This window comes from Paralichthys olivaceus, chromosome 8 (assembly GCF_024713975.1).
Source record: "Paralichthys olivaceus isolate ysfri-2021 chromosome 8, ASM2471397v2, whole genome shotgun sequence".
NCBI classification, from domain to species: domain Eukaryota; kingdom Metazoa; phylum Chordata; class Actinopteri; order Pleuronectiformes; family Paralichthyidae; genus Paralichthys; species Paralichthys olivaceus.
In genome coordinates, this window is record NC_091100.1 from 732,555 (window position 1) to 744,674 (window position 12,120).

General features: G+C 45.3%; 2 protein-coding genes across 4 annotated transcripts in view; one reads left to right on the forward strand and one right to left on the reverse strand.

Annotated features, from left to right (window-relative positions):
* Nucleotides 1-314: 314 nt before the first annotated feature.
* rcor3 (REST corepressor 3) lies at nucleotides 315-8,476 on the reverse strand. Its single transcript, XM_069530057.1, has 12 exons — nucleotides 7,909-8,476; nucleotides 7,738-7,794; nucleotides 6,493-6,570; nucleotides 6,363-6,415; nucleotides 5,732-5,893; nucleotides 5,529-5,653; nucleotides 5,336-5,414; nucleotides 4,900-5,115; nucleotides 4,139-4,216; nucleotides 3,695-3,752; nucleotides 3,086-3,330; nucleotides 315-2,886 (listed from the first exon to the last, which is right to left on the reverse strand). Exons 1-12 carry the CDS (start codon nucleotides 8,030-8,032, stop codon nucleotides 2,503-2,505), a joined length of 1,659 nt encoding a protein of 552 aa, XP_069386158.1. The 5' UTR covers nucleotides 8,033-8,476; the 3' UTR covers nucleotides 315-2,502.
* A 1,437-nt stretch (nucleotides 8,477-9,913) lies between these two features.
* kcnh1b (potassium voltage-gated channel, subfamily H (eag-related), member 1b) overlaps nucleotides 9,914-12,120 on the forward strand; it is a 41,598-nt gene continuing 39,391 nt past the window's right edge. The window contains exon 1 of one of the 3 annotated variants that reach the window (XM_069529644.1): nucleotides 9,914-10,386. In XM_069529644.1, the coding sequence (XP_069385745.1) occupies nucleotides 10,314-10,386 (73 nt within the window). In that variant the 5' untranslated portion in view covers nucleotides 9,914-10,313. The remainder of the gene's footprint in view (nucleotides 10,387-12,120) is intronic. The other 2 variants (XM_069529646.1, XM_069529645.1) reach the window with 2 other exon arrangements.

Below are 12,120 nucleotides of genomic sequence, written 5' to 3' on the forward strand. Positions count from 1 at the left end.
GTGTGTGTGTGTGTGTGTGTGTGTGTGTGTGTGTGTGCGATCATCAGATCAATCAATCTTTATTGGTGTGTTAATAAGTGAGTGTTTGTGATTACGTTTTTAAATATTGTACTTTTAACTACATTCAAACACATTCGTTTTTATAAAATAGGAAAAATATTAATAAGGTTAGCAACCAGCTACAAAATAAACTTTGATTGTTGTTAAACTTAACTTAACTTAACCTTCTCTGGGATTTGTCTTCCTGTAATAAAAGGTGAGAACCTCCTCGACCTGTGATCCGTTAATTAAAGGAGATGTAAGTGAAAACAGTCTGATGATATAAATGCAGTTTTTAATGAGAACGACTTCAGCAGCTTCACGTTAACATCGATATTTTACAGATTCTACTGAAACTCAAAGGACTCGAATGATTCCAGTTACATTAAATGTTGTGATACATGTTCGTCCAAAAAGCATTAAGAGCACTTTCACAATGACGTCATCCAGACTGGGAGCACCAGGAAGAAGAAGAATAAATAACAGAGATGGTGACGACCGCAGTTCTTAGTTTTCAAATTAAAACAGCGACTGTTAGAACATTAAACCCAACAACAGAACATCGATTAAAACAGTGAGGACCAGGTTTAACTCTGACGACGGTTAACATCTGCACACGTCTGGTGGTTTTCTTCTTCTCGAGTAAATCCCTGAACCACATGTAGATGAATCCATCGAGGAAACAGTCCCCAACAGATGGAAACGACTGTGAATAAAGATGCACGACACGACGACTCCCAGAAGTGAAGCCAAAGCGTGTATATTGCCCCCTGGTGGTTGGCTGCAGTATAGGTCTAAAACCCCTCCTCCTCCATGTTAGCAGATGGGACATGGACCAAACTAAAAAAGTCAAAGTAGACGTCAATTCAGCTCGTTCTTCTCTCTGATGTTTGTTCAGGTGTTTCTGATCAGTTTGGTTTGATCAGTTATTGATGATATAAAAACAAGCGGAGACGTCGTGACAGCTGACACTGACTCCTGACTGGTCGAGAGCACGTATGGGCGGGACCTTGATACCACGGCTCTGACTGCAAATGACGTCATCACCACAAGATGGCAGCGATTGTATATGGGGTTATTTTGGCTTCACTTTTTTAGTGTCTGTGGATGACCGATTGACCGTCTGTATTTACAGTTACTGCTGAGAGCGAATGAGTCACAGACAGTAGAGGAGGTAGAAGGTGGAGGGACTGACGACCACAGGATGGTTTGGGTCTGGACGTGAAATTAACTGACAATAAGAAAAACAACGTCAACGGTTTGATCCTTTAAAACACAAAAATCCCAGGTTGCGGTCTAACTAGCTCCCCCTAGAGGCTGCAGCGGTTTTCATTACAGCCACAATGTGAACAATTTATGTTTTCTTACAATCTTCCCACGAATGAAAATAAAAATGTAAAGTTTGTCCTGAGGGTGGCGCTAAATGACAGCTCATGAGATTAGACTTTAAAGAATTCTTCCTCACATTACAGACGACGTGAAGCCTGAAACAAGCTTTACAACGTAAAGTTTAACGAAACAAACTTAAGTTAGATACTTTGAGAAATCACACTGATTCAAGTTCTAGCACTTCTCCGTGCTAGTTACCAAATGTTAGCATGTTTAACGAAGACGTGTTAGCAGTGTCTGTGGACTCTTCAGGCCTTTGCACACTGGACACGTTTTCTTTGTGAGATTAATTTATAATATATTCATATATATTCCAAATCTGTATCGCGTCAATACTCAATACTGAGGCTTTCGTTTTTTTGGACTAAGGTAATTTTTTTTTAATGTTTCGATAGCGACTTGTACACATCTAACCAATCAGAAGCAGAAGAAGAAGAACTTCCTCCTCCATCAGGTCTGAAAAATTCATTCATCTCTCATGATTTTGTTTTTTTGACACTGGTAATTTATTCGCTAAGAATAAATATGAATAGACGAAAATCAAATCATTCTTTATTTTGTGCTTTTTATTTGTGTCGCGTTTATGTGCAAAGGCCTTTAGTCCTTTTTTTATTTAAAGGGTCACTGATACTGACTGAAAATGTTTTTCAGGTACTGCTGTGCCATTTTTGTTGGAGTTTAAGGCGACACACTGACGGAGAAGAAAGGGGCTCAGAATGGAACCCTGTGGGACGCCACACATGTTTGTTGAGGTTTAGCTGATAACCGAAAAGTTTCAATTTCTGTTTTAAGACTAAATTTCAGTCAAACCTCCCAAACAACACAAAGATTTTAGAACCGGTGGTCCATCGGTCAGCCGGTGCTGCATGTATGTCCTGTGGGAAAGACAAACCTCCAACCCCCACGCAGTGATCGAGATTTTGTTTTAGTGTAAATGTTTCACTTTTGGGTTCTTGTGGGTTAACACTGGAGAAGTTGGTCAGAAGTGAAAGGGTTAGAACCTCAACATCAGATTTTCCCACAGGACCTGAATGCAGCAGCTTTCATTCCAACTGAACATTTTCTTTCTTTTCGTTAGTGGAGCGAGGAAGACGAGGCCGTCTCCGATTGGTGGATGGCCAGGCCCGAGGCCTGCTGGGTGGAGCTTGGTCCTGACGCCCCAGGGTTCCCACTGAGGGTCATGGGAGCAGGCGGTCGGGGGTTTAGGCGGGGTGGGAGGGGGTTTGAGGGGCGGATGAGAGGCGGGGGCTGCTGCAGTGTGGGGCGGGGCTGCAGGAAGCGAGCCTGCTGTTGGAGGGGCGGAGGCTGGCGGTGCAGGGAAGGCGTGGCTGGTAGGGAGGGCCGCAGAAGGGGAGGGGGCTGGTGGAGGGAAGAGGAGGAGGTGCTGGACGTCACCAGAGTCTGAGCTGATGAAGACGAGGAGGCAGCAGGAGACGCACCCGAGGAGGTCACCTGACCCTGTGGAGAGGAGAGGTCAGAGTTTACTCACTAAGAGTCTGAAGGAATTTCTGAACAATCACCTGATCAATTTCAAACCTGTCGGGTGTGTTGCTAAGGATCATGGGAAATAGAGTGTTGCCTGTGACGTGCTGATCTTTGTTTTCATTGGTGTTTATTTGTTTGGTAGTTAGGAAGCAGGTTAACTTTACGTTCTCACCTCTTCGTCTTCTTCGTCAGTGCTCTTCCCTGATGGAGTGGTGGAGCTGTTCTTTCCCTCCTCTCCTGAGGTGGCGCTGTCTCCGTTGGGAGCTCGTGTTCCCTGCTCGGCCTCCCACTCCTGCAGCACCTCCTCCAGGTTGAACCGCCGCCGGTAGTTCACAAAGAAGTTCTTCACCTGGCCGACCGTCTTGTTGCCTATGACGTCTGCGATGGCCTGGAAGTCTTTTCCATATTTCCTGACACCTGGAGAAGTCACGTTATCCAAATCATGAACTGAATTCACCACGTGAGAACAAAGTCTGTGTTGCGTCTGATAGAGCTGATGTCCGAATAGAGCCGTCGTTAAATGAGGTCGCGTGCTGGCGACATTTTGTTCACAGAGGCTCCACCCCTCGTCTGATCCAGTTTATTTCCAGTCAGTGACGATGTGTCTGCGTTTTAACTTCCATTTTTGTTTTTATCAAACAGACGTAAACATTAAGATCTTGACGTGATGAGAGCCGTGAGAATGAATGAGAACTGTGATACGATCACTGAGCGGAGATTCACTGTAAAATCAGTAAAACTCTCAGATCAGCTCTGTTTTAATAACGGAGATGAATCTCACCTTGAACAGCCAGGAGCTGCTCGTCCGTGGTCCAGCGAGCGTTCACCTTCTGGTTACACTGCAAAGTTAATCATCAGCGTTACAGCGACTGTCCAGGAAAACACGCAGCTTTGTGTCGAGGAGTAAAAGAAGAAAACTTTTCTACTACTGTCTCCAACAGGTTTAACCCATTCAGACCTGGACGAGGAAGAGGAGGAGGATCTGGACAGATTTGTTGGTTTCAGATGTTCAACTATAGGATGAAGTCAATAATTGACAATGAAAGAAACAAATATTGTTTCTGTAAACGTTGATTCTGCTCTTCAGAAAACCCTCAGACTTTAGAGCCTCGGGTGTAAATGGGTTAAATTGAAGACGAGTATTTCAGATGAATCTCATTCAACAATATCACAGTTATAATATTTATGTGAAATATTTTGCAGCTGAGTGTCAGTGAGTCTGTACCTCAGGAAGCCTGAACTCTTCGATCCCAGACTCCAGCATGTGTTTGAGTCCACTGTTCATCTGCTTTGCGTTCTGCACCTGAACAACGACACAGAACTCAGGTGAGAAAAAACCAGATATGAACTCTGCCTCCACGTCAGAAGGGATTTAACTGTGTGATCATGACGTGTATATTGAATTCATAGTTCTTTGTGATCGTTGTTTGTTTAACTGCATTATTTTTTACAATTGTTATGATTATTAGGAGGTGTCACCACCAGGTGGCAGTGGAGCCCTGGCAGATCACACAGGCATGAGACTGGACGACTCAGGAAACAGGGCGGGGTCCTTCACCTGGGCTCAGACATGGTTCCACCTGTGCTAGCTAGTCGGTCACAGTTAGCTTCATCTTTGTGAGATTCTCTCAGTTTGAGTCTCTTGGTTGAATCTTTACTGACTGACACAACTCTCTTCATGCTCATATGCTAACAGCAACATGCTAATGCTAATAACATGGAGGTTTGTTTTTTCAGTTGAATCAAACTTTTGCTGCTGTTTTTATCCTGAAGCTTCTCTGGAGCTTTTGCTCAAATCTCCCGATCTTCATCCAGCAGTAGATTGTTCTGTAGATCTTCACATGAACATTTATTTTTCTGGAAACTCTAGAAATTAGTTTTTACAACAGATCAACAGTCGATCGGCATCTGAGGAATCAGGTGATTGAAACTATACGTTCTCCATCTGGTTCTCAGACTCTGGACATTTTCTGTGTGGCCTCCAACCTGTCTCTTGAGGGACACCAGCTCCATGTCCAGCTGACGGAGGAGGGTGTTGGCGGAGGAGGCGCTGCAGGACACGGCCACCACGTCTTCCTGCGTCAGGTACATGCCTTTGGGAGGCCGACAGCGAGAGCGCTGGTGGTGTCGGTGCTGCAGGGTCTGGTGCTCCCGTCGACCCAGAGCCACCTTAGAGCCCGGCACCACCGGCTCCACCTGGTTCTGAAGGAGGGAGAACATGGTGCCAGAGAGTTTATGAACCTAAACGGACTTTTTTCATAATAAAAATGTGATGTTTTTTAGTTTCATATTTTGCAGATGAAAAATCTCCACTAATCTGTGGTAAAATATAACTAATGCACCTGTAGACTGTGTGTGTATGTGGGCATAAGTGTGTGTGCGGTATCGCCATGGCAACAGCAGCTCGGGTGAGTCTGCGTACCTCTTTCTTCGCTTCCTTGTTGGGGTCGTAGTCGCTGTCGTGGGCCTCGATGGGATTCACTTCCTCCATCTCCTCGTCACTGCAAACAAACCTAACTTTTAGTTATCACACAGAACCGTCAGCAGCCGCCGAGCTGAGATCCGATTTATTTAGACTTTAAAATGCGTGGAGCTGTTTGTGTCAGAGCTTCTACCTGACGTCCTGGTTGCTCCTGTTGGCCAGTTTACGAGCCTGTCGGTCCATCAGACTCGTCCTGGACCGAGTCTTCTTCCACGAGTAGTAATACTTCACCAGACTGGAGATGGATTTGTCAGGTAGCTAAAAAAATTCAAACCAGGTTTGAGCCACTCTGAGTTTCAGGATACGGTTGTTGTTGTTGTTGTGTCAGCTGTTTACCATCTGCTGGATGCGGTGGAAGCTTTTCCCGTGGAAGCTGAACGCCTGCTCGAACAGAACCTTGTCCTCCACCGTCCACTCGTCAGGAAACGGCGTGAAGTTCGGGAGGTCGGCCAGAGACTTCTCTATGTTGTGTTTGTGCCAGAAGAGCATGCCAAGAGCCTGGACACACACACACACACACACACACACACACACGTCAATCTCGACTTTATCTGTGTTTTGTCAAAAGTCCCTGGAAGTTTCTCAGAGTAACTAAAAACTTCGCCTCTAAACGTGAAAACCGGCTGCGTTGTGTGGAAACTCCGAGGATCATGGGTAATATCCAGCGTTCAGTTGTTTCAGTTCAGTGGGACGACACAGTCGGAGCTAAACTTTGTTTTTACATGAAAACCACTTCATCACTCAGAGACCAACAGAGGTAATCACATTGTTTGGCTGCAGGGGGCGCTGTTGCTCAGTAACAGTGACACAGTGCTGCTGATGAACAATAAGTAATAAATATATTTTCTCGATTAAAACACAAACTAGGAATAAAGAATTATTTTTGGGGCTTCTTAAGCTTTTATACGATTGAGACAGGAGTCGTCGGACTCGCTGTAAAAGCTCCAGCCTGGTCGATGGCACCCACCTGCTCCACGTTGTATCCATGTTTCTCTTTGGCTATCGCGATGTATTCGTCCACTGAGGAGGAAACACAGCGTCAGTTCACCCGAGAGAATCAGTGAAGCTTCTTAAAGAGAAACGACGCGTTCACTTACACTTGGAGTCCACGATGGAGTGATACGGAGACCAGACCAACATCCCTCCACTGTCTTTGTCTGTGTATTTAGTGGAACCTGAACAAAATCCACACAGTTAAACGACTCATTCGGCTGCAGGGTTTAAGATTTAAAGGTTGTTACACGTTCATATTAAGTCTGCTGAGTTGCATCATGGGAAATGCAGGATCCAGTGTCTGTGAACTAAAGGTCAGGATTCTCCACCTCAGCTGCAAGTTGGACTCAACAATAAGTGAAGCGTTGAATCACTAAAGCAACTTTTTCTTAATTACTAAAAGAATATTTTCTTTATTTATCTTGTCCTTTTCTGTTTAGGTTTCATTCTGTACACTAATAAATAATGAATTAAAATGATAACACAGATATTTCTAACAATGCTCCAGCGACACGTCCCCTGTGATTATAAAATTCATTATACAAAAGTCGCACGTTTGAAACATAAAACTATATTTGAAAAATATTGTAGGAACGTATTTGATTTGGATCAAAATAAAAAAAGGGTCAACCACTTAATTTGAAATATTTAATAATCAGATGACTTCAAATTGCATTTTTATTATTGATCAATTATTGATTGTGTTTTTAAATGTCTGACATTAGTTTGATTTAATTTTTATCAATAGAACAATGAGAGAGTCAATGTCAGATCAAATCATTTATATATCATTTAACGCTGCTCACAAGTTATTTAAAAAAAGATTATCGTTGATATTCTGCTGAACAGAGTGAATCTGTGGAATGAACTGATAGAAGGTTTTTCAGCAGCTGTTTTTATTATTCATTCCATTCTCTTTTCAGCAAAGACAAACATTTGTTGACACCAGATTCTGAAATGCGTCTAAATTTTTTATTTCCTTAAGATGAGAATATGTCCCCGGGGATTGTGGGTAATTTTGCTGATTTCATAGACAGATGAAATAATATGACAATATGAATAAGCTGCAGCTTTGATATGTCTACACACAGACAATACAGTAGTAATGTATGTTTCCATATATTAATACACAGATCTGGAACTTGTACAGAGTCCCTCTGTTGTGATTGATGTGGATCATGAGGAGCGAACAGGACTCTTCCAGTAATAATGCTACAGATCAACCATGTCCCAGTGGAGGCTGGTGTTTCTGACTGATTGAATCAAATGTGTTCCTCAGTGTTGCTGAGTTTCGAACCTCCCTCACTGTGACCGAGGCTACCACCGTCCGTCCCACCGCACACACTCACCGGGCTCGAACTCGGGGATGTTGGCCTGATAGTCCGCTCCGACCCGCATCCCCACATCTGGAAACACACACAGATGTGTTGTTAGCATGACGAGTGTGATGGTTGTGTCATTAATGTGAATGTTGCGGAGCAGCGGTGGGAGCCACAGGCGCATGTTCGAGGCTCCCTCACCGTGCTCGTCGTCGCTGCCGCTCTCCTCAGAGAAATGTCCGTTGGACGCGTTGGACGGACTCTTGGTTCCGTTGGATCGACCTTTCCCTAAGTACTCGGAGCCTTTATCCATCATCCCCGGCATCTCCGCGCTCAGATCCACCGAGTTTCGGTCGCGGTTGTCCGGATAGAAAATGTCACCAGGAGCCGCTGGAGCTTTTTCTTTTCTGCTGCTGTTCCCTCCGCCGCCGCAGCTCCGGCCGTGGCGCTGCAGCTCCGGTCGTCGCTGCCCGCCGCGTTTTAAACGTCGCTTCGGTTTATTTGACAGAACAAACACCAGCAGCGGAGACGAGTCGGAAGTTCACCGAATTTTAATCCGACGAAGTTTCCTCCGGAGGACGGGAGAGCGTCACCGCGCCGGGTCTAACCGCCGCGGCGGAAGGTTTTTTACGCACCGTTGAGCGGCGGCGCGGCGCCTGCTGCTGCGGAGCCTGTGGCTGCAGATCCTTCCGCCCACACGAACTAAATACACATAAATAGAAAAATAAAACAGATTTGAATTAAATAAACCTTCAGATAAATAAAAAGTACAATGACCTGAAATCACCAATCTCACACTTTAAACGTGTCGTTATCAGATACCGTCACGTTGTGACATCACATGAACTGCAGCTGATCTCAAGTGTAACTGAATAATTTAGAGTTCCGTCCATCCACCTTGTTTATCAGTGTTGTTGCACTGAGTGTTTATCACCAGCAGAGGGAGACACCGCCCAACAGTCTGACTCCTGGCTGCAGAGCTCACTGCTCACCTGCAGAGGGCGCCCTCTCTCAGTGGAGTGAGTCTCCTCGAAAGCAAATTCATTTAATTTACTCACGTAGGAATTAATTCTCTGTTAGTCACGAGTGAAGTTCTCATTTGAAGCATGACTTCAACTCTGAATCTTTTCAGATAATTAATACAATTAAAGGTGCCATGTGTACGTTTTCACTATGGCTACTTAGCTAACGTTAGCATCAGAAGCGTCGTCAGCGGGGCTGTTATAGGAACAAACATCAAAAACGTACATTGAACAAGGACGACCATAAAACATCCTTTCACCAAGTTCACTGGAAATCTGCTGACAAACTCTGAGTCCATACATGGACCCAACACCTTTTCAAATCTCTTCTTATCCCTTCAGCAAACACGTAATCATACATGTTCTCTTTCTGTCCTCAGTCACGTTTCCCTCATTTGTACATAAAACCTGGTTTGTTTAAGCTCCTGCAGACAACAGCTATCAAATGTTTGCAATAAACCTTTATTAATAATGGAGATGGAAAAGACTTTAACAACCTGAACCCTAAGACGCTCTGTCACCTCGACGTCTTGTGGTTGTTCCCAAGACGTGAAAATCAATGAGAACACAAAGGATCATGGATATTTACACACCGACGCCCCCAGGAGTTCAATGTGCGTCATTACATTGGCAGGAAAAAAATGCAGTGTCAGAAATGAGCACGTTCACTCGGAGCCAATTAAAACTTCCGCAGAGTCATGTGACCTGGGAGTGAACTGTGATCATTCACATCACAGACAAAAGTCAGGGTTCAGTGGTTCGTGGAAAGCCGCTGATAACGCAGACCGAGGAGGATAACCACTAGAGCCCTGAGCTCCCAGAATTCAGTCTGTTGTCCCTAAAGTCTCTAAAAGTAGAGGAGGAGCCAGAGCTCTCAGCATCAAGCTCCTCCCCTGGGGAATCATCTCGGGTTCAGTTCTGGAGGCTGACTCGCTCTCTACGTCGGGGATTCAAACTTCCTCCATGGTGAAGTTAGAGCTGGTCCAGGTTTGTCTCGACCACTTCAGGTTCACTGGACCAAAAGAAGACCACAAGTGTCCTCTGATGTGTTCAGGCTCCAGAGTCTTTATCAAGTAAAACACAACAACATGTTTTTGATGAACTGACCCTTTAATTACAACCTCAGTGATGTCATCATGCATGAACTCACTGCAAGTGTCTCTTTACCTTCCTCTCTCTCCTGGGAGAGCCCAGTCTTTTCCAATCTCTCTCTCTCTCTCTCTCCATCCCTCCCTCCCTCTCCAAGTGTCTCTCTACCTTCCTCTGCAGCCATCTGCCAATAGAAAGGGAGAGAGACAGAGAGAAAGAGAGAGAGAAAAATCCATAGAGAGAGAGAGAGAGAGAGAGAAAGACAGAGGCATAGAGAGAGGGAGAGAGAGAGAGAGTCAGGGAGAGAGAGAGAGAAAGAGAGAGAGAGAGAGAGAAAGACAGAGGCATAGAGAGAGGGAGAGAGAGAGAGAGTCAGGGAGAGAGAAAGAGAGAGAGAGAGGGGAGGGGTGGGAGAGCTGCAGCTCGTGAGGCTCGCGCTGCATCAGAGATGTGAGTGGCGGGAAGCGGCTGTGTCTCGTGCCGCAGGAGGACAGGATGGCGGGAGGACGTCGGGGTCTCGTGGCTCCTCAGAACACGTTCCTGGAAAACATCGTCCGCAGGTCCAACGGTAAGATCCGGTTCTGTCCGGTTCACACACCTGAATCTGTTGTGTCTGCGCTGGGGAAGGTGTCATGTTGGGATCGGTGGTTGGAGCACCAGCTGGTGATGGGCTCCATCATTTTAGAAAAACCCAAACATGACAGTTCATCACCCAGCAACACTTTACGATAAGCTAGTGACTGAAATTAGTTTTTTTTTTAATAAGCAGGTCATTTATTTATATCATCCAGGAAACGTTAACATCAAATTAACGCAACAATACTTGTGCCCCAGTCTCGGGTGTGACGAATCGAACCTCCCACGGGGCACCACTTGATGCTTAGGTGACCGGAAAACTGCAGCAGAAATAATCAGTTGGTTCTTTTACGCAAACATTTCATGGGCAGCACTGATCAAGATCAAGTTTTCAGGAAATAGTTTCTCAAATGTGAATATTGTCTACGATGTCTAAATCAGAGCTGAGAGTTTTTGGGGGCAGGTGATGTCGACACTGATATTAACTATATATATATATATATATAATATAATTTACTGTTACCACTGTTTAATGGTCATGTACTGAACCTGGTGTGACGCTGTAAGTTATAAGACGGCTGTATACATGTGGTGAAAATACACTGCTCAGAAACATGAAGGGACACTTACATCACACATCAGATCTTGATGATTGATTCTAGTATAAAATGGAGGATGGAGTCCTGGGGGATCTCCTCCCAGAGCTGGATCATCACTGAGCACCTGGACAGTCTGTGGACGGACCTGGTGGCGTCGCATGCATAATGTCCCATAGGTGCTCAACTGGACTTAGGTCAGAGGAACGCGAGGGTCAGTCAATGGCATCAACGCCTTTGTCATCCAGGACCAGGAGGACCCCAGGGTCCACTGCACCAGGAGGAACCCAGGGTCCACTGCACCGGTGTAAGGTCTTACAATCCCTCTGATTTCATCACGGCGCCTAACAGCAGTCAGGGAGCTGTTGAGCACGGTGTCTCCAGACTCTTTCACACCTGTCACATGTGCTCAGTGTGAACCTGCCACTACCTGGTGTTCTCTGGCGAATGCCAATCGCACAACGGAGCAGATACTGGTCCTGCTGCTGGGATGATGCTCTTCTACTGTCCAGCTCTCCTGGTGTCTCCTGGTGTCTCCTGGTGTCTCCTCCAGGCACTGGAGACTGCATTGGGAGACACAAACCTTCTTGTGACCACACATGTGGATGTGTCCTCCTGGAGGAGCTGGACTATGTTGGTGCTGCAGGTAGCGCCTCATGCTACCAGTAGTGACGAGGACACAAGCAGAACACAGAACCAGAGTGAGTCAGGAAGGACCAGGAGACAGCAGCTGTCTGTGGACACCACATTAAAAACATTTTGTCTCATTGAACCTGTTGTGACAATCACTTGTTCTTCTGAATGGACTCATGGACCTGAAGTTTAACTTTACCCTGAACGTTGAGTCTTCCCTTCATGTTTTTGAGCTGTGTATAACACACAACAGAAGTTTCCCTAAAATGAAAACAGAAACATTGATGATTCAGGAACAATAAGAATTGTGATTTCTGCCTCAGCTTTAAAGGTTCAGTGTGTAGAATTTAGTGACATCTAGTGGTGAAGTGTCATGGTGCAGCCAGGACCCGTGGCAGCTTCAGTTGTTATAAAAACTCAAAAGGTTTTAGTTTCTGGACTAATGTAAAAAACATGGCGGCCTCCGTACAGAGGGTCCCCTCCATGTAAATATAAAG